At 42.3% G+C, this 27,660-nt stretch overlaps 1 protein-coding gene across 1 annotated transcript in view; it reads right to left on the reverse strand.

Annotated features, from left to right (window-relative positions):
- LOC128697069 (sodium-coupled monocarboxylate transporter 2-like) overlaps positions 1-27,660 on the reverse strand; it is a 228,589-nt gene that overhangs the window by 322 nt on the left and 200,607 nt on the right. Inside the window, exons 7-8 of the mRNA XM_070095085.1 lie at positions 9,700-9,918; positions 5,277-5,283 (exon numbers count right to left, since the gene is read on the reverse strand). Coding sequence (XP_069951186.1) covers positions 5,277-5,283; positions 9,700-9,918 — 226 coding nt within the window. The remainder of the gene's footprint in view (positions 1-5,276; positions 5,284-9,699; positions 9,919-27,660) is intronic.

Raw genomic sequence — 27,660 nt, forward strand, 5'->3', positions numbered from 1 at the left:
ATATATCAATGATCTTGATGAAGGAATTACTAGTGATATGAGCAAATTCGCCGATGACACGAAGATAGGTAGGATAATTGATTCAAACGTAGATGTTAGGGAACTTCAGGAGGATTTAGACAAACTCTACTCTTGGTCAGAAAAGTGGCAGATGCAGTTCAATGTAGATAAATGCAAGGTTCTGAAGCTCGGAAGTGTCCATAACCCTAGCACTTATAAGTTAAATAATGTAGAACTTAGCCATACAGATTGCGAAAAGGACTTGGGGGTTATGGTAAGCAGCAACCTTAAACCAAGACAGCAATGCCTATGCCTACGTAATAAGGCAAATAGATTACTGGGATTTATATCAAGAAGTGTAAGCAACAGAAGTCCAGAGGTCATACTGCAGCTTTATACATCATTAGTAAGGCCTCACCTAGATTATGCAGCTCAATTCTGGTCTCCATATTACAGAATGGACATAAATGCGTTAGAAAATATTCAGCGTAGGATGACTAAATTAATACATAGCATTAGAAATCTTCCTTATGAAGAAAGATTGAAGACTCTTAAGTTACATTCACTTGTTAGACGAAGAATGAGGGGAGACCTGATCGAAGTGTATAAGTGGAAGATAGGTATTAATAAAGGGGATATTAACAAGGTCTTGAGGATATCTCTCCAAGAGAGAACCCGCAGTAATGGATTTAAATTAGATAAGTTTAGATTTAGAAAGGACATAGGAAAGTATTGGTTTGGAAATAGGGTAGTTGATGAGTGGAACAGTCTACCTAGTTGGGTTATTGAGGCTAGGACTTTGGGTAGTTTCAAATTTAGGTTGGATAAGTACATGAGTGGGAGGGGTTGGATTTGAGTGGGACTTGCACATCAGAGCTTATTTTTTGGGTAGCATTGAAAATTGGGTTGGTCAAATGTTTGTTAGTGGGATGAATTGTAAAGGACCTGCCTCGTATGGGCCAGTAGGCCTTCTGCAGTGTTCCTACATTCTTATGTTCTTATATTGTTTATTTGGATTTTAGTAAAGCCTTCGACAGAGTACCTCACAAGAGACTCTTAAGAAAAGTGGCAGCTCATGGTATAGGAGGTAAAGTTCTAGCATGGATTGAGGCATGGCTTACCAATAGAAAGCAGAGAGTTACCATTACCATTAATGGAGTGAAATCTGAATGGGGATTAGTCACTAGTGGCGTTCCACAAGGATCAGTTTTAGGCCCTCTCCTGTTCATAAGAACATAAGAACATAAGAATGTAGGAACACTGCAGAAGGCCTACTGGCCCATACGAGGCAGGTCCTTATCAAAACGACATCTACCTAAAGCTACTCAAGAAATAACTCCCGTACCCCTTGACACCAATCAAACCCAGCCCCTAGCACTCATATATTTGTCCAGTCTCTTCTTAAAGCTATCCAAGGTCCTAGCCTCTATCACCCCACTGGGAAGACTGTTCCACGCATCTACAACTCTGTTAGAAAACCAGTACTTACCTATGTCCTTTCTAAATCTAAATTTATCCAACTTAAATCCATTATTCCTGGTTCTTACCTGGTTCGACACCCTCAGTACTTTATTAATGTCTCCCTTGTTTATGCCCGTCATCCACTTATACACTTCAATGATATCTCCCCTCATTCTACGCCTCTCCAGAGAGTGGAGATTTAAGGCTTTAAGTCTATCTTCATACGGGAGATTCCTTACACAGTAAATCATTTTAGTCATTCTTCTCTGTATGTTCTCTAATGAGTCTATGTCCATCCTGTAGTAAGGGGACCAAAACTGAGCAGCATAATCTAAATGAGGCCTCACTAGTGATGTATAGAGCTGTAAAATAACTTTTGCACTTCTGTTACTTATACTTCTTGAGATAAATCCAAGTAATCTGTTGGCCTTGTTGCGCACATTAAGGCACTGCTGTCTTGGCTTTAGATTTCTGCTTACCATGATTCCCAAGTCTTTTTCACATTCTGTATGACCAAGCTCTACTTCAGTGGTGACGTGTACTTAGCTCAGTGGTGACGTGTACTTAGCTCAGTGGTGACGTGTACTTAGTTTGAGTGGTGACGTGTACTTAGCTCTGTGAAGACCTGTTTGTGTGCTCTCTGTGAATCTGAACCAGGATGCCCTCTCTTGAGCAGCTTTACCAGCAGCTGAGAGAAGAACTCAGAGTTGCTAAACTGGAAATACGGCGATTAACGGAGGAGAACAAGAGGATTCGTAGTAATCCTCCTGTTGTGAGTCCCCAGGTTAAGAGGGGAGCTTGGTCAGTGGCCGGGCAACATGGAACCAAGCTGAAGATTAAGAAAACGGTTGGAGAGGCAGAAACAACGAGAAACCAGAAGACTGCCGTGGAAACTTCCAACTCATTCTCGGTGCTACCTGACGAATGTGAGTGTTCTACTGGGAATGCCACAACGAGCACCAAGGAAGCATTGGCAGACGTGAGTGAGACATCCCTAGAAACCCCAACGAAGACCATCGAGAACGTCATGACGAATTCTACAAGTGGTGTAATGCTACCTGGCGAATGTGAGTCGACTACTCGGAGCATCACTACGGACGACGCCAAGGAAGGTAAAAACATTGTCGTTGTTGGGGATAGTCAGATTAGGTACATGGATAGGGCATTCTGTTTGAAGGATAGGAGTAGGAGGCAGAGAGTGTGTTTTCCTGGGGCTGGGATGAAGGATATTGTTAGCCGTCTGGATGACATCATGAGAGGTAATGGGAGCAATCCTATTATCTGTCTCAGTGCTGGAGGCAACGATGTTGGCAGACGTAGGAGTGAGGACCTGATTAGCAGGTATAGGTCAGCAATAGAGATAATTAGGAAGAAGGGTGGGAAACCTGTCATATGTAGCATTTTGCCAAGGAGAGGAGTTGGAAATGAATGGTTGTCCAGAGCAATTGGTGTCAATTGCTGGCTGGACAAATACTGTAAGGAAAATGCGGTAACATTCATTGACAACTGGGACCTCTTCTATGGCAGAAATGACATGTATGCCAGGGATGGGGTTCACTTGTCTAGGTGTGGGGTGGGAGCACTGGCCAACGCAGTGGAGGGAGCTGTTAGGTCTTTAAACTAGGAATAGTTAGTGGTATGGGTCTCTGCGGGAAAACTGTGAAGTCTCAGGGTAGTAATATGAGTACTAGGAGAACTAGTAATAGGCAAAATGAGGTGGATATCGGAAGGCCAGTGGCACTAATTGACAAGGACAGTAATAGGTTTAGTGGAATAACAGAAAGGAGCAGGAATGATAAAGAGAAAGGAGGGTCCTTAAGTATATATTACACAAATAGTCGCAGTGCTAGGAATAAGATGGACGAGTTGAGACTAGTTGCTAGTGCAGGTAACATAGATGTATTTGCCATTACTGAGACGTGGTTTAATTCAAAAAGTCGGGACATGCCTGCAGAATGTCACATTCAGGGTTTCAAATTGTTCCAAGTAGATAGAAGTATCGGGAAGGGGGGTGGGGTGGCATTGTATGTCCGAGATCGCTTGAACTGTTGCATTAAAACGGGTATTAAGTCTGAAGTAACACATACAGAGTCTGTTTGGATAGAATTTTCAGAGGGGCATGAAAAATTAACTTTAGGTGTGATATACCGTCCCCCAAATTTAGATAGGGACCAGGGAAGACTACTATGGGAGGAAATTGTTAGGGCCACAAGGCACGATAATGTAGTAATTCTAGGAGACTTTAACTTTAGTCATATTGATTGGAATTTCTTGACTGGGAATTTAGAATCATACGACTTCTTAGAAGTAGTTCAGGATTGTTTTCTGAAGCAGTTTGTGACAGAACCTACAAGGGGTAATAACCTGCTTGACTTAGTTCTGGCAAACAATGAATCCCTTGTTAATAATTTAGAAGTTTCAGAAGAACTGGGTGCTAGCGACCACAAATCAATTACATTTAGAATTGAATGGAAGTATGATAGTAGGGATAACTCAGTAACAGTCCCAGATTTTCGCTTAGCAGATTACGATGGGCTTAGAGAACACTTATCATCTGTTGACTGGGGTAACGAAGAGAGCTATCAATATGACAGTTTTCTGAACACAGTACATGCTGCTCAAAGAACATTTATCCCTTATAAAGAAATTAGATCAAATAGAAATGACCCAAAATGGATGAATAATAGGCTGAAATATCTACTAGGGCATAAGAAAGGAATTTATAGGCGTATCAGAAGAGGCGAGGGTCATCTTATGAATCAGTATATTGACACTAAGAGGGACATTAAAAAGGGGATAAGAAAAGCTAAAAGGGACTATGAAATTAAAGTTGCTAGGGACTCTAAAACTAACCCAAAAAGTTTTTTCCAGGTATATAGAACAAAAGTCAGAGATAAGATAGGTCCCCTTAAAAATAACTATGGGCATCTTACTGACAAAGAGAATGAAATGTGCTCGATTTTAAATAATTATTTTCTCTCGGTTTTTACACAGGAAGACACTAGTAGTGTTCCGGTAATTAATTTTTATAGTGGGCCAGAAGAAGATAAATTATGTAACATCATAGTCACTAGTGAAATGGTTGTGAAGCAGATAGACCGACTGAAGCAAAATAAGTCACCGGGTCCTGATGAGGTTTTTTCAAGGGTTCTAAAGGAATGCAAAATGGAAGTCTGTGAACCATTAACTAATATTTTTAATTTATCTCTTCAAACAGGTGTAGTGTCTGATATGTGGAAGATGGCTAATGTAATTCCTATTTTTAAAACAGGGGACAAGTCGTTACCGTCAAATTACCGCCCAATAAGCCTGACCTCAATTGTAGGCAAATTACTAGAGTCAATTATAGCTCAAATTATAAGAAGCCATCTCGATAAGCATAGCTTGATTAATGATACTCAGCATGGATTCACAAGAGGCCGGTCTTGTCTAACTAATTTATTAACTTTTTTCAGTAAAGCTTTTGAGGCTGTTGACCACGATAAAGAATTTGATATTATTTACTTAGATTTTAGTAAGGCATTTGATAGAGTTCCGCACCAAAGACTGTTGAAGAAAGTAGCAGCTCATGGCATTGGGGGAAGAGTGCTCTCGTGGATCGAATCATGGCTCACAGACAGGAAGCAGAGAGTGTCCATAAATGGGGTTAAATCCGAGTGGGGATCAGTAACAAGTGGCGTTCCACAGGGATCAGTCTTGGGCCCGTTGTTGTTTATAATATATATCAATGATCTTGATGAAGGAATTACTAGTGATATGAGCAAATTCGCCGATGACACGAAGATAGGTAGGATAATTGATTCAAACGTAGATGTTAGGGAACTTCAGGAGGATTTAGACAAACTCTACTCTTGGTCAGAAAAGTGGCAGATGCAGTTCAATGTAGATAAATGCAAGGTTCTGAAGCTCGGAAGTGTCCATAACCCTAGCACTTATAAGTTAAATAATGTAGAACTTAGCCATACAGATTGCGAAAAGGACTTGGGGGTTATGGTAAGCAGCAACCTTAAACCAAGACAGCAATGCCTAAGCGTACGTAATAAGGCAAATAGATTACTGGGATTTATATCAAGAAGTGTAAGCAACAGAAGTCCAGAGGTCATACTGCAGCTTTATACATCATTAGTAAGGCCTCACCTAGATTATGCAGCTCAATTCTGGTCTCCATATTACAGAATGGACATAAATTCGTTAGAAAACATTCAGCGTAGGATGACTAAATTAATACATAGCATTAGAAATCTTCCTTATGAAGAAAGATTGAAGACTCTTAAGTTACATTCACTTGTTAGACGAAGAATGAGGGGAGACCTGATCGAAGTGTATAAGTGGAAGATAGGTATTAATAAAGGGGATATTAACAAGGTCTTGAGGATATCTCTCCAAGAGAGAACCCGCAGTAATGGATTTAAATTAGATAAGTTTAGATTTAGAAAGGACATAGGAAAGTATTGGTTTGGAAATAGGGTAGTTGATGAGTGGAACAGTCTACCTAGTTGGGTTATTGAGGCTAGGACTTTGGGTAGTTTCAAATTTAGGTTGGATAAGTACATGAGTGGGAGGGGTTGGATTTGAGTGGGACCTGCACATCAGAGCTTATTTCTTGGGTAGCATTGAAAATTGGGTTGGTCAAATGTTTGTTAGTGGGATGAATTGTAAAGGACCTGCCTAGTATGGGCCAACAGGCCTGCTGCAGTGTTCCTCCTTTCTTATGTTCTTATGTTCTTATGAATCCATGCTGAGATTCATTTATCAAGTTATGCTCTTCAAGGTGACTTCTGATAATGTCAGCTATAATTGATTCTAATAACTTGCCCACTATAGATGTCAGGCTTATTGGACGGTAATTTGAAGGAGTGGACTTATCCCCTGATTTGAATATAGGAACCATGGCCATTTTCCACAACTCTGGCACAACACTGGTAAGGATGGACGCATTGAATACACTCGTTAATGGCTGACTAAGCTCCATCTTGCATTCCTTAAGTACCCTTGAAAACAACTCATCGGGTCCCAGGGACTTATTTTGTTTCAGTTTGTCTATCTGTTTAATAACCATGTCCCTCGTGACAGTAATATTATGTAAAGTAAAAGGACACAAGTGCAACTAATGTGACATTTATTGTGGCAACGTTTCGCTCTCCAGGAGCTTTATCAAGCCATTACAAACAATACATGGACACAGAGGGTATATAAAGGCTCAGAGTGAGGTGAATACTAGTGAGGTACCATTTCGATGTTCACTAGTGGTAGAAGTAGTAGTAGTAGTAGTAGTAGTAGTAGTAGTAGTGACAAAAGTGCTCACAGCTATCGTAACAGACACAACTTCCTACAAGATTGCCTGGCAGAGAAGGTGATCCCTAAGTCTACTCCTGCACAACTTTCCAACTCCAAGCACCCCTTCTCTCCAGCTACCCAAGCTTACTTAACTGAATGTGCCGAAGAACTTTCTAACATCGCTAAGGAAACCTTTGAAACTGCAAGGAATATGAGGGCCAATCTTCAGATTGACCAACATATTCTCAGCACAGTCACCACAGCTAACCTCCAACAGAAGATCAAACTCAATCGCAAACTTCAGTACCTCTGCTCTAACAGTCGATGGAAGGAAATGGGACGTGAATCCCTGATAAACAACTTATCGTCACGCACCTTAACCGACTACGAAAAACAAGCACTGAGTCTGGGACTCAAATTTACCACCAACATACGCAAACCTAACTATCAACTAAATCTAGTTACCAGGAACCATAGACACAGTGACAGCAACTTCCAGAAGGGTTATATACAGGGCCTTCTCACTGCAGCTTTATGTGAACCTTCTACTTATAATCTTCCTAGACGATACATCACTGCCCTTAAGAACCTCGCCAACGACCCCAACATTATCGTCACCACCGCCGACAAAGGAGGTGGAGTCGTCATCCTCAACACCAGTGACTACAACACTAAAATGATGGACCTTTTGAATGATCAATCTACATACGAACCCATCATGGGAGACGCTCACCAAAGATTTTCTATACAAAACCAGACAAATACTCAAACGCACTAGAGAAGGGAAGAAACTTCTGTACTTGTTACCAAGCATCCTTAAACCAGCACACATGTATGGTTTACCCAAGACCCATAAACACAATATTCCTCTCAGACCAATCACGTCAGGAATAGGCAGTGCTCCACACAAACTAGCCGGAGTTCTTGCCAAACATCTTTCCTGCCTTCTGGGGACCATCAGCCCCGCTCATCTTAAACACTCAGGTGACCTTCTCAACCGCATCCGTAACCTCTCCATCCGTAACAAGAAACTAAGCAGTTTGGATGTGACTTCCCTCTTCACAAAAGTACCTACCAAAAAAGCCATCGAGGTTCTACGACGTAAAGTCAATCAGGACCTTAATCTTCCTCTACCTCCCGGAGATTTTGTTGACTTAATTGAACTCTGTGTTAATTTCAACTGTTTTTCTTTCAATAACAAGCTCTACAAACAGACCTACGGCATGGGAATGGGGTCCCCCATCAGTGCCGTCCTAGCCAACTTATACATGGAACACCTAGAGTCCGAACACTTCGCCAACATCATCCCTTCAAGCGTCACTTGGTTACGTTACGTGGACGATGTCCTCGTAATAACTCCAAAACGTTTTGATGTACGGGATCTTCAGGCAAGGCTCAACGCAGTTGAACCGGCGATCCAGTTTACACTAGAAGAAGAGTCCAATGACAAGCTACCTTTCCTCGACGTCCTCATTCACAAAGTAGACAACAACCTAAGATTTCAAGTTTATCGAAAACCCACCAATAAAAATGATCTCACACACTTCTATTCCAGTCAAGATACCAAGACCAAAAGAGGCATCATTATCGGGTTTTTCCTAAGAGCATACCGAATTTGTAGTCCTGAGTTTGTGCAAGAAAGGTATAAAATACCGACAATATGAAAGTTAAGACACATGTGCAACATCTGGATATGTTTATTGTAGACGTTTCGCCATCCAGTGGCTTTTGTATATAGTTCTACTGTCTTCCTATTATGTCCTAGAATCTGTATTGATAAAGCCACTCAGTCCTGAGTTTCTTGACGAGGAGTGTACATACATTCACCAAACATTCACAGAGTTACATTTTCCTCCTTTTTTCATCAAAGACTGCAAGAAAAGAGCTCTTCAGATTATAAATTCTCCACGCATCAACACCACTCCCAGCAAAGTTATAATTCTTCCCAACAGTCAGGTTGCACTGAACGTCTCAAAAGTACTTTCACAAGCTAACACCAGAGTCGCCATCGCTTCTAGCACTTCAATAAAGGATCTAACCAGGACAAAATCCAAGCACCACGAACCAGTCAATGCAGGAGTTTACACTATACCCTGCGGAGGCTGTGACAAGATTTACGTAGGTGAAACAGCAAGAAACCTCGACACCCGCCTCAATGAACACATTTACGCATGTAGGAACGATAACCTGAACAACGCCTGTGTACAACACCGAAATTCCACCAATCATCTCATGAAATTCAGAGACGCCCAATTAGTGATCAAAGAAACTAATTTCCGCAGACGCAAGTGCCTCGAATCAGCACTGATCGCTGTTTCGAATACAATTAAACAAAACAACGGCAGCTTCACCATCTCCGAAGTCTTAGCAAGAATCCTCCTGAAAACAGTAAACCCTGCCATCACATAGTCTCTCCTGTTATACTACACAAAGCACATTACAGAGAGTGAACACTGAAACAAGCTGCCTCTTTCCAGTCTATATTTGTCCAACCTATTTTTATGTTACCCAAGTAATAGCTTTTATATCCTTTTACTCATGTACGAATTAATTGCTCTACCATATTGTATTACTTTTGTCACTACCACTACTACTACTACTACTACTACCACTAGTGAACATCGAAATGATACCTCACTAGTATTCACCTCACTCTGAGCCTTTATATACCCTCTGTGTCCATGTATTGTTTGTAATGGCTTGATAAAGCTCCTGGAGAGCGAAACGTTGCCACAATAAATGTCACATTAGTTGCACTTGTGTCCTTTTACTTTACATTCAACACCAGCACATGCAAGTTGTTCCATGAATCTTGCCCTGGTGATCGTGCACAATCTTTGAAATAGTGAAGCCAATAGGATGACGCCTTCTAGAGTTATGAGCAAAGAATTAACGATAAGTTGGAGGAAGGAAAAAAAACGGAAAACCTCTTACCCCCCTTCAGAGATACTTAGGACCCACCTGAGAACACCACTGTATACAGCAGCGACAAAGACGCCTGCCACTCCTGTCAAGTGACTCAATTTATTGGTCACTAAGAATGGGATGATTTGGTCAGGTTTCTTTATCCTGCCTGAGGTGAGTGGGTCACAGTCCCAGTAGCTGGCAAAGGCGACGAGGCCAGCGTAGTACAACAGTAAGTACACCATGGTAAATCCAAGCATGAAGACTATCATCAATCTGAAGTAAAATAAAGTTAAAAATTAAAATTATCATAAGATTTGCTTTGGGCAATGGATGAATCTCAGTTTTAAGTTAACCCATTATTTTACTGATTGGTTTCCTCTTTGTATTCAGTGTTACTGAAAATACTTGAACAGAGTAGAGTAGAAAATACTCTACTCTGTTCATTTTATTTGCTAATAATAGTAATTGTTTTTGCAAAGGTTTTATTTACCTCTGCTTAAACATTATTACAGCATTTTCAAGAAATGAAATCTAATGATGGTGAACATTTTTTTTCATCAGGATAATAAAATTAACTTTAATAAACATTTAAGGTTAGTCCTAAAACAATTGAAGTCTTCATCCACATGATATGAATTTTATTTCTCTTTCCAAAATGCTACGCACTCTATCACACACACACACACACACACACACACACACACACACACACACACAGTCAAGGTAATCAGGCTAAGGAAGGAAGGAGGAGAGACAACAAGAAATGACTGTGAAGTATGTGAAGAAACAAGAGATTCAAAGAAATGTTCACAGAGGAGACAGAAGGGGCTTCAGAAAGACGGAGAGGTAGGGTACGCCACCAAGTGCTGGACACAGTACACACAACCGAGGAAGAAGTGAAGAGGCTTCTGAGTGAGCTAGATACCTGAAAGGCAATGGGGCTGGAAAACATCTTTCCATGGGTCCTGAGAGAGGGAGCAGAGGTGCTATGTGTACCCCTAACAACAATATTCAATACATCAAAACGGGGAGATTGCCTGAGGCATGGAAGACAGCAAATGTAGTCCCAGTCTTTACCCCTTTGACTGTCGCAACCCCCGATCCTGAGGTGTCTCCTGGTGTCGCAAAATTTAAAAAAAAGAAAATTATTTTTTCTTATGAAATGATAGAGAATCTTTTCCCGATTGTAATGACACCAAAAAAACGAAATTTGATGGAAAACTGAGGGAATTATGCTCTCGCAAAGTTAGCGACCTCGGCGCTGTTTACAAATCGGCGATTTCGCCCACTTTGAGCCCTATTTTCGGCTAATTCCATTGTTCCAGTCGCCCAAACTCATAGCTATTTCTTTAAAACTCAATTTTTTCTATCGATTAAGTACAAGAAACTGCCCATTTACCGATTTCAACTACCTAATAATGTGGTCAGAAATTTGCAATTTGGCCAATTTCACAAAAACTAAAAAAATATGACAATTTCAAAATAAGGTCCAGAATGAACAATGCAGACATTCCTGGCTCTAAAATAACATTTTCTTTGTTCATCAGTCACGTCTCCAGGCCCCCCTGATATTACTCTTGCTTTCTATTTTGAATTTTTATTCAAACAAAAAATAGAAGACATACTATTATGCAGACTACTGCAATACTGTAATAATTGTATAAATAACATCAACCCATTCATGACTGCATATTAGAATGGCTAGTTGGACATTTATTGGACAATGGCATCATTTACTTACTTTTGAACATTGGCAAAAATCAAACATTTCCCCTACTTTGAGCTCCATTTCTAGGCTCTTTTTATAGTAAAATCAATAAAAATCACCTCTATTTCTATAATATGTTTTCCATTCTATCAAATGAGATCAAGAAAACGAGAATACAACCATAAATACTATACGAAAATAGACCACGAAGTCGGCATTTTAATTAAAAAAAAAACGGTCAGAGTTTTTTTTTCTCATTATGCACTGCGTGCTCCAGGATTTTTTTATATGGTGCACACTGACCACACAAGACCCATTCTCTCACATGTGGGCCTACCAGCTTTCTCCTGCTTGATTTGAAGCCGCTAGAATTTATGAGTATATATACGTCAAACACTGTACCTATTAAGACGTATATATACGGCCGCGACAGTCAAAGGGTTAAAAAAGGAGACAGACATGAAGCACTAAACTACAGTCCAGTGTCACTGACATGTATAGTATGCAAAGTCATGGAGAAGATTATCAGGAGAAGAGTGGTGGAACACCTAGAAAGGAATGATCTCATTAACAGCAGCCAACATGGTTTCAGGGATGGGAAATCATTTGTCACAAACCTACTGGAGTTCTACGACATGGTGACAGCAGTAAGAAAGAGAGAGGGGTGGGTGGATTTCATTTTCTTAGACTTCAAGAAGGTGTTTGACACTGTTCCACACAATAGATTTGTGCAAAAATTGGAGGACCAAGCAGGGATAGCAGGGAAGGCACTACAATGGATCAGGGAATACTCATCAGGAAGACAGCAGCGAGTCGTGGTATGTGGCGAGGTGTCAGAGTGGTCACCTGTGACCAGCGGGGTCCCACAGGGGTCAGTCCTAGGACCAGTGCTGTTTCTGGTATTTGTGAACGACACGACGGAAGGAATAGGCTCCGAAGTGTCCCTGTTTGCAGATGACGTGAAGTTGATGAGAAAAATTCATTCAATCAAAGACCAGGCATAACTACAAAGGGATCTGGACAGGCTGCAGACCTGGTCCAGCAATTGGCTCCTGTAGTTCAACCCCACCAAGTGCAAAGTCATGAAGATTGGGGAAGGGCAAAGAAGACCGCAGACGGAATAGAGTCTAGGGAGCCAGAGACTACAAACCTCACTCAAGGAAAAAGATCTTGGGGTGAGTATAACACGAAGCACATCTCCTGAAGTCATTGTGGTAGTCTACAAGCTTCCAGATGCAATGTCCCAGCAATTCCAGGAACATTAAAATGGTATAAAATACCGACAGATTGTTAGGTAAAACCTAGTCATTGTGGTAGTCTACAAGCCTCCGGATGCAACATCCCAGCAATTCCAGGAACAGCTGTTAAAAATTGACCACTGTCTGGAAAACCTTCCAGCTCCTACACCCAACATCTTGCTCCTGGGGGATTTCAACTTAAGGCACCTAAAATGGAGGAATATAGCAAATAATATTGTTGCAGTAATAACACCAGGAGGCAGCTCTGATGAAAACTCACACTCACGCGAGCTTTTAAATCTCTGCACAAAATTCAATTTAAACCAGCAAATAATAGAGCCTACTAGACTGGAGAATACACTAGACCTCATCTTCACTAACAATGATGATCTGATAAGAAATGTCACCATATCAAAAACAATATACTCAGATCGCAACATAATTGAGGTTCAGTCATGTATGCGTGGAGCCCCAGACCGACATAATGAGATTAGTCACGAGGGAGCATTCACCAAATTCAACTTCAATAACAAAAACATAAAGTGGGACCAAGTAAACCAAGTCCTAACCGATATAAGCTGGGAAGATATACTAAGCAACACAGACCCCAACTTATGCCTAGAACAGATTAACTCGGTGGCACTCGATTTATGCACAAGGCTTATTCCTCTAAGAAAAAGGAGGAGTAGATGTAAAACAGAAAGAGACAGGCACTCCCTTTACAGGCGACGGAAAAGAATAACAGAGCGGCTAAAAGAGGTCAATATATCTGAAATGCGTAGGGAGACACTGGTCAGAGAAATAGCAAGCATCGAACTTAAGCTAAAAGAATCCTTTAGGAGTCAGGAATCGCGGGAAGAACTAAAAGCCATAAATGAAATCGAAAGAAACCCAAAGTATTTCTTCTCCTATGCCAAATCAAAATCGAGAACAACGTCCAGTATTGGGCCCCTACTTAAACAAGATGGGTCCTACACAGATGACAGCAAGGAAATGAGTGAGCTACTCAAGTCCCAATATGACTCAGTTTTTAGCAAGCCGCTAACCAGACTGAGAGTCGAAGATCAAAATGAATTTTTTATGAGAGAGCCACAAAATTTGATTAACACAAGCCTATCCGATGTTATCCTGACGCCAAATGACTTCGAACAGGCGATAAATGACATGCCCATGCACTCTGCCCCAGGGCCAGACTCATGGAACTCTGTGTTCATCAAGAACTGCAAGAAGCCCCTATCACGAGCCTTTTCCATCCTATGGAGAGGGAGCATGGACACGGGGGTCGTCCCACAGTTACTAAAAACAACAGACATAGCCCCACTCCACAAAGGGGGCAGTAAAGCAACAGCAAAGAACTACAGACCAATAGCACTAACATCCCATATCATAAAAATCTTTGAAAGGGTCCTAAGAAGCAAGATCACCACCCATCTAGAAACCCATCAGTTACACAACCCAGGGCAACATGGGTTTAGAACAGGTCGCTCCTGTCTGTCTCAACTATTGGATCACTACGACAAGGTCCTAAATGCACTAGAAGACAAAAAGAATGCAGATGTAATATATACAGACTTTGCAAAAGCCTTCGACAAGTGTGACCATGGCGTAATAGCGCACAAAATGCGTGCTAAAGGAATAACAGGAAAAGTCGGTCGATGGATCTATAATTTCCTCACTAACAGAACACAGAGTAGTCGTCAACAGAGTAAAGTCCGAGGCAGCTACGGTGAAAAGTTCTGTTCCACAAGGCACAGTACTCGCTCCCATCTTGTTCCTCATCCTCATATCCGACATAGACAAGGATGTCAGCCACAGCACCGTGTCTTCCTTTGCAGATGACACCCGAATCTGCATGACAGTGTCTTCCATTGCAGACACTGCAAGGCTCCAGGCGGACATCAACCAAATCTTTCAGCGGGCTGCAGAAAACAATATGAAGTTCAACGATGAGAAATTTCAATTACTCAGATATGGTAAACATGAGGAAATTAAATCTTCATCAGAGTACAAAACAAATTCTGGCCACAAAATAGAGCGAAACACCAACGTCAAAGACCTGGGAGTGATCATGTCGGAGGATCTCACCTTCAAGGACCATAACATTGTATCAATCGCATCTGCTAGAAAAATGACAGGATGGATAATGAGAACCTTCAAAACTAGGGAGGCCAAGCCCATGATGACACTCTTCAGGTCACTTGTTCTATCTAGGCTGGAATATTGCTGCACACTAACCGCACCTTTCAAGGCAGGTGAAATTGCCGACCTAGAAAATGTACAGAGAACTTTCACGGCGCGCATAACGGAGATAAAACACCTCAATTATTGGGAGCGCTTGAGGTTCCTAAACCTGTATTCCCTGGAATGCAGGAGGGAGAGATACATGATTATATACACCTGGAAAATCCTAGAGGGACTAGTACCGAACTTGCACACGAAAATCACTCACTACGAAAGCAAAAGACTTGGCAGACGATGCACCATCCCCCCAATGAAAAGCAGGGGTGTCACTAGCACGTTAAGAGACCATACAATAAGTGTCAGGGGCCCGAGACTGTTCAACTGCTCCCAGCACACATAAGGGGGATTACCAACAGACCCCTGGCAGTCTTCAAGCTGGCACTGGACAGGCACCTAAAGTCAGTTCCGGATCAGCCGGGCTGTGGCTCGTACGTTGGTTTGCGTGCAGCCGGCAGCAATAGCCTGGTTGATCAGGCTCTGATCCACCAGGAGGCCTGGTCACAGACCGGGCCGCGGGGGCGTTGACCCCCGGAACTCTCTCCAGGTAAACTCCAGGTAAACATATGCAACAGTTAGGTATCTTTATTTCGAAACGTTTCGCCTACACAGTAGGCTTCTTCAGTCGAGTACAGAAAAGTTGATAGAAGCAGAAGAGACTTGAAGACGATGTAATCAGTCCATCACCCTTAAAGTTTTGAGGTGGTCAGTCCCTCAGTCTGGAGAAGAGCATTGTTCCATAGTTTGAAACAATATGGAGTTGAAGTGACAGGATGGAGCCTTATATAGCGCCAGGAGGTGAGACGTAGGTTACTAGTAGAACGCAGATGTTGGGAGGACAGGTCCCTCTCAAATCCAGCCGTTCTCACTAGTAGAGGTAGTCGAAGTTGATTTCAGGTCTGTACCAAGATACCCTTGTGTTGCAGTGTCTGACAGATTGAACATTAAAATGGTATAAAATACCGACAGATTGTTAGGTAAGACACATATGCAACAGTTAGGTATCTTTAAGGGTGATGGACTGATTACATCGTCTTCAAGTCTCTTCTGCTTCTATTAACTTTTCTGTACTCGACTGAAGAAGCCTACTGTGTAGGAGAAACGTTTCGAAATAAAGATACCTAACTGTTGCATATGTGTCTTACCTAACAATTCCAGGAACAGCTGTTAAAAATTGACCACTGTCTGGAAAATCTGCCAGCTCCTGACCCAAACATCTTGCTCCTGGGGGATTTCAACTTGAGGCACCTAAAATGGAGGAATATAGCAAATAATGTTGCAGTGATAACACCAGGAGGCAGCACTGACGAGAACTCACACACACACGAGCTTTTAAATCTCTGCACAAAATTCAACTTAAACCAGCAAATAATAGAGCCTACTAGACTGGAGAATACACAAGACCTCATCTTCAGTAACAATGATGATCTCATACGAAATGTCACCATATCAAAAACAATATACTCAGATCACAACATAATCGAGGTTCAGACATGTATACGCAGAGCCCCAGACCGACAAAATGAGATTAGTCACGAGGGAGCCTTCACCAAATTCAACTTCAGTAACAAGAACATAAAGTGGGACCAAGTAAACCAAGTCCTAAACGATATAACCTGGGAAGATAGACTAAGCAACACAGACCCCAACTTATGCCTAGAACAGATTAACTCGGTGGCACTTGACGTATGCTCAAGGCATATTCCATTAAGAAGAAGGAAGAGTAGATGTAAAATAATAACAGAGAGGCTAAAAGAGGCCAATATATCTGAAATGCATAGGGAGTCACTGGTCAGAGAAATAGCAAACATCGAACTTAAGCTAAAAGAATCTTATAGGAGTCAGGAATCGCAGGAAGAACTAAAAGCCATAAATGAAATCAACGGAAACCCAAAGTATTTCTTTTCTTATGCCAAATCAAAGTCGAGAGCAACATCCAGTATTGGGCCCCTACTTAAACAAGATGGGTCCTACACAGATGACAGCAAGAAATTCTATCAGAAATTCTAGGAACAAAAAAGATATCACGAAATAGCGAAATTGAACTAACAAAACCAGATGAACAGACTCAATAATTTCTTCTCCACTCTAGGAAAAAACCTTGCCAATAAAATCCCAAGCTCAGATACCTCACCCAATGACTACCTCACTGGCAATACCCGAACACACTGTTCCTAGCTCCGACTAACCCTACTGAAGTCTCCCTTATTATCAACACACTAAAAAACAAGACAGGAGATTTAAAAACCTTACCACCCTTTATATACAAAAAAGCATCACAAATACTATCACCAATCATTGCAACACTCTTTAACAAATCCATAGAAGAATTCTCTACCTTCCCTACAGTTCTCAAAATAGCGAGAGTCACCCCGATCCATAAAGGAAAAGACCAAACAGACTTGAATAACTATAGGCCAATATCCAACTTACACCCTCTCTCTAAAATCTTCGAAAAATTAATTCATAAGTGAATCTATCCCTACCTCATCTCCCACAACATACTCAACCCCTGTCAATTTGGGTTCAGGCTCAATAAAAATACTAATGATGCTATTATACACATGCTAGAACACATATACACTACAATAGAGAAAAAAGAAGTCCCACTGGGGATCTTCATTGACTTACGTAAAGCTTTTGATACAGTTGACTGTGACTTGCTCCATATAAAATTGTCGCACTATGGTATAAGAGGGCACTCCCTCAACTACCTAAAGTCTTACCTCAGCAACAGAAGCCAATATGTGTACACAAACGGGGCAAACTCTTCAGCACAGCCAATTACAGTTGGTGTCCCACAGGGAAGTGTCCTAGGCCCTCTTCTCTTTCTCATATACATAAATGACCTACCAAATGCATCGCAACTACTCAAACCCACACTATTTGCAGATAACACTACATACGTCTTCTCTCACCCGAGCCCAGTCACGCTAGCCAATACTGTAAATACTGAATTACAGAAAATATCTACCTGGATGAGTATTAACAAACTTACTCTAAACATTGACAAAACCTACTTCATTCAGTTTGGTAACAGAGCTACAGATGTCCCTCTTAACATAATGATAAACAGATCACCTATCACAAAACTCACAGAGGGAATCCACCTTGATAATGGACTCAAATTTCAAACACATATACAACAAATTTCAAAAAAAAATTCCAAGACCGTAGGGATACTATCGGAGATACGGCTGTATAGCCCTTGTGGCTTAGCACTTCTTTTTGATTATAATAATAATATCGAAGATACGGTACTATGTTCCACAGTCAGCCCTCTTGGCCCTATATCACTCACTTATTTACCCCTATCTCACCTATGGAATTTGTGCATGGGGCTCAACAACAATAAACCATCTCAGACCATTAATTACCCAACAAAAGGCTTCAGTCAGAATAACTAATTTCCACTACAGGCAGCACACTCCACCAATATTTAAAACTAAACCTACTCACCATACAAAACATCCATACTTATTACTGCACCTACTACATTCATAGAACACTTAACTCTGATATAAACCCTCCCCTCAAACGTCTTCTTACCAACCTCAACAGAGCGCATGACCATAACACAAGGCACAGATCACTCTTTGATGTTCCCCGAGTCCATCTCACGCTATGCAAAAACTCAATGCACATAAAAGGCCCTAAAATCTGGAATTCATTACCTGTGAATATAAAAGAAACACTGTCTGTTTATAAATTCAAATCTCTTCTCAAAAATCACTTACTCACCCACAATTGTATCTCATAAATTGTATCTCGTAAATGTTTCTCATAATTATATCTCATAAATGTCTAACCTGTGACCCAATTTTTTAATTACATTACCTAACAGAATACTCCATTCTACTGAATGCTCAGCAACACAGTAAATGACCATATGACCTGTCTTTGTAATACTCGTTTGTGCTAAATTGTTATCTGTTTACCATAATGTTTTTACCACTGAATATATTATTGCTTAGTTAATCTTAAGTTAATTTTAAGGCTGCCCATAATGCTCTGCATACAAGGGGCTTTGGCATGATGCACTGTAATAACTGTATTCCTTTGTACTTCACTGTATCATGTTCAAATTAATAAATAAATAAATAAGGAATTGAGTGAGCTACTCAAGTCCCAATATGACTCAGTTTTTAGCAAGCCGCTAACCAGACTGAGAGTCGAAGAAATTAGAGAAAGTGCAGAGGTTTGCAACAAGGCTGGTTCCAGAGCTAAGGGGAATGCCCTATGAGGAAAGGTTAAGGGAAATCGGTCTGACGACACTGGAGGACAGGAGGGTCAGGGGAGACATGATAACGATATACAAAATACTGCGTGGAAGAGACAAGATGGACAGAGACAGGATGTTCCAGAGATGGGACACAGAAACAAGTGGTCACAACTGGAAGCTGACGACTCAGATGAGTCAAAGGGATGTTAGGAAGTATTTCATCAGCCACAGAATTGTTAGGAAGTGGAACAGTCTAGCAGGTGATGTAGTAGAGGTAGGAACCATACATAGTTTTTAGACGAGGAATGATAAAGCTCATGGAGCAGGGAGAGGGAGGACCCAGTGGTGGTCAGAGAAGAGGCAGAGCCAGGAGCTGAGTACCGACCCCTGCAACCACAATTAGGTGAGTACACACATACACACACACACACACATGCACACACACACACACACACATGCACACACGCACACACGCACACACACACACGCACACTCACACACGCATGCACGCATCTCAGTAGTACCAGTTACCAGTAACCAGTTGCCAGAGATGACTCACTACCAACTGTCTGTGTGAATCACTGACTGTTATTCACGTTGCTGCTGGCCATAGCATGTTTTTGAACACTGCTCACTCTCTAGGCACTGGTGGGTCAGTCTGAGATAGAGAGCAGAGAGGCAGGGTGGCTGATGGTACTTCCCATACTTTCCGTTATAATAATAATTAAGCTTTAAGCAGAGGTATGATAAAGCTCACGATTCAGGGACAGTGACCTAGTAGCGACCAGTGAATAGGCGGGGCCAGGAGCTTGGATTCGACCCCTGCAACCTCAACTAGGTGAGTACAACTAGGTGAGTACACGTACACACACACACACACACACACACACACACACACACGTGCACACACACACACACACACACACACACACACACACACACACACACACACACACACACACACACACACACACACACACACACTTGGGGTGAGTATAACACCAGGCACATCTCCTGAAGCGCACATCAACCAAATAACTGCTGCAGCATATGGGCGCCTAGCAAACCTCAGAACAGCATTCCGACATCTTAATAAGGAATCATTCAGGACCCTGTACACCGTGTACGTTAGGCCCATATTGGAGTATGCGGCACCAGTTTGGAACCCACACCTAGCCAAGCACGTGAAGAAACTAGAGAAAGTGCAAAGGTTTGCAACAAGACTAGTCCCAGAGCTAAGAGGTATGTCCTACGAGGAGAGGCTAAGGGAAATCAACCTGACGACACTGGAGGACAGGAGAGATAGGGGGGACATGATAACGACATACAAAATACTGAGAGGAATTGACAAGGTGGACAAAGACAGGATGTTCCAGAGATTGGACACAGTAACAAGGGGACACAGTTGGAAGCTGAAGACACAGATGAATCACAGGGATGTTAGGAAGTATTTCTTCAGCCACAGAGTAGTCAGTAAGTGGAATAGTTTGGGAAGCGATGTAGTGGAGGCAGGATCCATACATAGCTTTAAGCAGAGGTATGATAAAGCTCACGGCTCAGGGAGAGTGACCTAGTAGCGATCAGTGAAGAGGCGGGGCCAGGAGCTCGGACTCGACCCCCGCAACCTCAACTAGGTGAGTACAACTAGGTGAGTACACACACACACACACACACACACACACGCACACACACACACACACACACACACACACACACACACACACACACACACACACACACACACACGCACACGCACACGCACACGCACACGCACACGCACACACACACACACACATACACACACGTGCACACACACACACACACACACACACACACACACACACACACACACGCACACGCACACGCACACACACACACACACACAAACACACACGTGCACACACACACACACACACACACACACACACACACACACACACACACACACACGCACACACACACGCACACACACACTATAAAAGAGGGGACTACATAGGGTTGAAGAACTTCATGCGGGAGGTCCAGTGGGACAGAGAACTGGCAGGAAAGCCAGTAAATGAAATGATGGAATATGTAGCAACAAAATGCAAGGAGGCAGTGGAAAGGTTCATTCCCAAGGGCAACAGTAACAACGGGAAGACCAGAACAAGCCCCTGGTTTACCCGACGGTGTAAGGAGGCAAAAACAAAGTGCAATAGAGAATGGAAAAAGTACAGAAGGCAGAGAACACACGAAAATAGGGAGATCAGTCGCAGAGCCAGGAATGAGTACGCACAGGTAAGGAGGGAGGCCCAGCGACAGTATGAAAATGACATAGCATCGAGAATCAAGACTGACCCGAAACTGTTGTATAGCCACATCAGGAGGAAGACAACAGTCAAAGACCAGGTGATCAGATTAAGGACAGAAGGTGGAGAACTCACAAGAAATGATCAGGAGGTATGTGAGGAGCTGAACAGGAGATTTAAGGAAGTTTTTACAGTAGAGACAGGAAGGGCTGTGGGAAGACAGCACAGAAGGGAACATCAAGAGGGAATATACCAACAAGTGTTGGATGACATACGAACAACTGAGGAGGAGGTGAAGAAGCTCTTAATTGACCTTGACACCTCAAAGGCGATGGGACCGGACAACATCTCCCCATGGGTCCTTAGAGAAGGAGCAGAGATGCTGTGTGTGCCTCTAACCACAATCTTCAACACATCCCTTGAAACTGGGCAACTACCTGAGAAATGGAAGACAGCTAATGTAGTCCCCATATTTAAGAAAGGAAACAGAAACGAGGCACTAAACTACAGACCTGTGTCTCTGACATGTATTGTGTGCAAAGTCATGGAGAAGATTATCAGGAGGAGAGTGGTCGAACACCTGGAAAGGAACAAGATTATAAATGAAAACCAGCATGGGTTCATGGAAGGCAAATCTTGTATCACAAACCTCCTGGAGTTTTATGACAAGGTAACAGAAGTAAGACACGAGAGAGAAGGTTGGGTAGATTGCGTTTTCCTAGACTGCAGGAAGGCCTTTGACACAGTTCCCCACAAGAGATTAGTGCAGAAGCTGGAGGATCAGGCACACATAAAAGGAAGGGCACTGCAATGGATAAGGGAATACCTGACAGGGAGGCAGCAACGAGTCATGGTACGTGAAGAGGTATCACAGTGGGCGCCTGTTACGAGCGGGGTCCCACAGGGGTCAGTTCTAGGACCAGTGCTATTTTTGATATATGTGAACGACATGATGGAAGGAATAGACTCTGAAGTGTCCCTGTTCGCAGATGACGTGAAGTTGATGAGAAGAATTAAATCGGACGAGGATGAGGCAGGACTGCAAAGAGACCTGGAGAGGCTGGACATGTGGTCCAGTAACTGGCTCCTCGAATTCAATCCAGCCAAATGCAAAGTCATGAAGATTGGGGAGGGGCAAAGAAGACCGCAGACAGAATATAGGCTAGGTGGACAAAGACTACAGACCTCACTCAGGGAGAAAGACCTTGGGGTGACCATAACACCGAGTACATCACCGGAGGCACACATCAACCAAATAACCGCTGCAGCATACGGGCGCCTGGCAAACCTGAGAATAGCGTTCCGATACCTCAATAAGGAATCGTTCAAGACACTGTACACTGTGTATGTTAGGCCCATACTGGAGTATGCAGCACCAGTCTGGAACCCACACCTGGTCAAGCACGTCAAGAAGTTAGAGAAAGTACAAAGGTTTGCAACAAGGCTAGTCCCAGAGCTCAAGGGAATGTCGTACGAGGAAAGGTTAAGGGAAATCGGACTGACGACACTGGAGGACAGAAGGGTCAGGGGAGACATGATAACGACATACAAGATACTGCGGGGAATAGACAAGGTGGACAGAGATAGGATGTTCCAGAGAGGGGACACAGGGACAAGGGGTCACAACTGGAAGCTGAAGACTCAGACGAGTCACAGGGACGTTAGGAAGTATTTCTTCAGTCATAGAGTTGTCAGCAAGTGGAATAGCCTAGCAAGTGAAGTAGTGGAGGCAGGAACCATACATAGTTTTAAGAAGAGGTATGACAAAGCTCAGGAAGCAGAGAGAGAGAGGATCCAGTAGCGATCAGTGAAGAGGCGGGGCCAGGAGCTGAGTCTCGACCCCTGCAACCACAATTAGGTGAGTACAATTAGGTGAGTACACACACACACACACACACACACACACACACACACACACACACACACATACACACACGTGCACACACACACACACACACACATACACACACGTGCACACACACACACACACACACACACAAACACACACACACACACACACACACACACACACACACACACACACACACACACACATACACACACGTGCACACACACACACACACACACACACACACACACGCGCGCACACACACACACACACACACACACACACACACACACACACACACATACACACACGTGCACACACACACACACACACACATACACACACGTGCACACACACACACACACACACACACATACACACACACACACACACACACACACACACACACACACACACACACACACACACACACACATACACACACGTGCACACACACACACACACACACACACACACACACGTGCACACACACACACACACACACACACACACACACACACACACACACACACACACACACACACACACACACACACACACACACACAAACACACACACACACACACACACACACACACACACACACACACACACACACACACACACACACACACACACACACACACTAACAACAACAACACCACATATCTATCAAAACAGGGAGATTACCTGAGGTATGGAAGACAGCAAATGTAGCCCCAATTTTTTAATGTAAAAGGAGACAGACAAGAAGCACTAAACTATAGATCAGTGTCACTGACTTGTATAGTATGCAAAGTCACGGAGAAAATTAACAGAAGAGTGGTGGAACATCTAGAAAGAAATAAGCTTATCAATGTTATGAGGCTATAGGACCCAACATGTATTTATAAGTAACAGTTACTCTGGAATACCTAATTATATTGAATTGATGGGGACTCAGTTCTAAATGTCATAAGGGCTGATCACCCTTAGGACTGAGAGGCAGCTGGGTCAAGCCTTTTTTCTCAATATAATAGGTTATACTATAGACACACACACAATTTAAATAAGTAGTTTATAAAGTTGTATTTCTTTTTGTAAAAGTAAATTAAGGTGTGGTAGAATTGTGGTAACTGGAGAATTGTGCTTGGCAACAGTGCCTGCACTCTGAAGGAGGGGTGTTAATGTTGCAGTTTAAAAACTGTAGTGTAAAGCACCCTTCTGGCAAGACAGTGATGGAGTGAATGATGGTGAAAGTTTTTCTTTTTTGGGCCACCCTGCCTTGGTGGGAATCGGCCAGTGTGATAATAAAAAAATAAATAATAATAACAGTCTTTTGTTTTGGTGGGAGGAGCTTAGCTAGGCTCCTCCCTCTCCCCCTCTCTCTCTCTCTCTCTCTGTTGACATGGCAGGACCTCTGGGTCCTTCTTCTATCTTCTTTTGGGGTATTATGTGTGCTCCAGGGGTGAGTTTTTATAACTTAAGTTGTGGCCACCATACCCAGGGTGACTAAAGTGTGTCAAAACACTGGTTAGCCCAGAGTTAGTCAAGAAGTGAGAAAGACAAAGTTGCTGAGGTGCACCATGTGGGAGAACAGCTATGGAGTGTGTAGATTTTTGTTTTGAAAATGTGATTGCTGTAATTCTGTACATATCTGTTTAGAATACAGTTATATTTTTATAGTAGTAGTTTACAGAACCTGTGAAGAGGGCTGGTGAAAGGATATCAGAGACACTCAAGATGATCAGCCATGATGTAAGTATTACCCCTAGACAGATAAGGCCATTAAGTAAAAAGCTACCCCACACTAGAACATGTAGTGAGAACCTTACTATCAAAGTAATAAGACATACCAACGTAACATGGGAGCTTGACCAGGAGAGTTATTTGACTGCTAAAATAACTCAAAACGTTCTTTGAACTATATGTACTGGTATGGGGCAATAACAGTTGCATGTTTCTGGTAAGAGAAGATTTACCAAGGTTGTGTCAGTGGAAGTGTTGTTTTCATATATTAAATTACAGGTTGTTTTTCTCCTAAGGTGGGAGAAAGGTTAAGTAACACATTTTTGTTGTGGTTATGGTAAGTGCTATGTGCATAGTTTACATTCAATTTGTGTTATTTTATGTGCCTGTGGGAAAACTTTGTCCGCTGATACTGTAAGAGGGAAGCAAGTTTTTAAAGATAAAAACTATGTCAGAAGATGAGTCTTTAAACGTTTTAGGCTTCAGGGAAGAAGGTTATAATTCATCAGTAAACATGCCTGGTAACAGTGAAGATGAGGGATCACCTACTCCAGGTGATATGGAAATGGAGAGAATGAGACTGAAATTAGCTGTGCTAGAGGCCGAAATGAAATTAATGAAAGCTAAGGAGGAAGAACATCAAAGGTTAGGAGGTTCAGAACAAGAGCCTGAGCAGTACTTTAACATAACTAAAGCTGCAAATTGTGTCCCTAAGTTTACAGAAAGTGACCCAGATAGATTTTTTTTTTTTTTTGAGAAGACTGCTCTGGAGCAAGGATGGCCCAAACAGAAGTGGGCTACCCTAGTTCACACACAACTTGTGGGTAAAGGATTCCAGAGAGTAGAGACTCTGGAGGGGCAAGATTTTTCTGATTATGATAAGATTAAAGAGGAAATATTGCTTGCCTACCAAATGATACCTGAGAAATATAGACAAAAGTTCAGAAATAAAAAATTTCGGGATGGGCAGACCTTAACTGAGTTTAGGAATGAGAAACTGTTCCTTTTTAAGAAATGGGTTTGTCCTAAAGGAGTTAATAAAGACTATAACAAATTAGTAGATCTGATGGTTCATGAGGAATTGTACAATACAATCCCTGTTGACCTCAGAGAATATTTGGAGGACAAAAACCCAGATAATCTTTCAGAAGCACTGGATCTAGGTGACCGATTCTTGGCTCGCAGGGAATTGGTAAGTAAAAACAGTCATGCTCATTCTGAAAATTTCCCCACTCGTTCTAAACCTTATTCCAAGTCCTATGGTCATAAAGGTAAGTGGGACAAGAATTTTCAGGGACAAATGAAGGCTGAGGTGCCCTCTAAAATAGAAGGAAAAGGTAAGTCAGCTGGAGTTCAAAGTTTACCTAGACAATCAGATAATGTTTCAGGTCCTCGAGTAAACAGTACCAGTCCTACACCAAATGGTAAAAATACCTTTAAGAGTTTTATCTGTTATTACTGTAACAAAACTGGACACACAAAAGTTTCGCTGGTCAAGATGGTGAGATCAGGAAAGGGAGGAACCATCCCAGGGGACCCTGTGAAGGCTTACTCAGCCCTGTAATAACTTCAGACAGTATTACCAAGGCTGGCTCCTCCTCAGGAAAATTAATGAATAGAAAAAGAACAAAAACTGACAAACATAAACACTTTATTATTTAGAAAACGTAAAATATAAAACACTTAAATATGAAATATTAATCCTACCTTAAAGAAAATGAAAAATTAAAAATATAAATGATATCTGAATTCAACGCTAATACATATATATAAAACTTGGGTGTCTGGTGTTGGTGACACTGCGTGTTGTTGAAATTGTAGCCATTGCCGATGATGGGGGGGGGAGGGGTCGCAGGTGTTGATGACAACCCACCGGCTCGTTCTTCACAGATTTTCTAGCCGTCAATAATCCGTCCATGTGACAGGAAAGCAGTTTTTTTCCACTGCAATGATGAGGGGTTATATCCTGCTACTTGCATACACAAACAGGTAAGTTGATCAGAAATTGGAATGTCTCAGAACGTTAGTCCGTCTCCTTCAATTTCTACTCGTTGATTAGCAGGTGACCCTCTCTGTCCTTTCAAGAGTAGTGTTGGGAGCTGTGAGTCGAGTGATTTACTGTTTGACCGGAGCCCCACACGTCACCTTTCAGGGGGGAAGAAGAGGGAGGGGAAGGGATAGCAGGAGCTAGACTGACCCTACCTTAACAAGCAGCTGGCAATCAAACTATCACTTTCGGGGAGGGGGAAAAAGGGGGGGAATAGCGGGAGCTGGACTTACCCTACCTTAACAAGAAGCCGGCAATGAAACTATTGGGTCCTAAGAAGCAAGATCACCACCCATCTAGAAACCCATCAGTTACACAACCCAGGGCAACATGGGTTTAGAACAGGTCGCTCCTGTCTGTCTCAACTATTGGATCACTACGACAAGGTCCTAAATGCACTAGAAGACAAAAAGAATGCAGATGTAATATATACAGACTTTGCAAAAGCCTTCAACAAGTGTGACCATGGCGTAATAGCACACAAAATGCGTGCTAAAGGAATAATAGGAAAAGTCGGTCGATGGATCTATAATTTCCTCACTAACAGAACACAGAGAGTAGTCGTCAACAGAGTAAAGTCCGAGGCAGCTACAGTGAAAAGCTCTGTTCCACAAGGCACAGTACTCGCTCCCATTTTTTTTTTTTTTTTTTTTTGAGAAGACTGCTCTGGAGCAAGGATGGCCCAAACAGAAGGATG

The sequence above is a fragment of the Cherax quadricarinatus genome, chromosome 49 (genome assembly GCF_038502225.1).
Source record: "Cherax quadricarinatus isolate ZL_2023a chromosome 49, ASM3850222v1, whole genome shotgun sequence".
In the NCBI taxonomy this organism is placed as follows: domain Eukaryota; kingdom Metazoa; phylum Arthropoda; class Malacostraca; order Decapoda; family Parastacidae; genus Cherax; species Cherax quadricarinatus.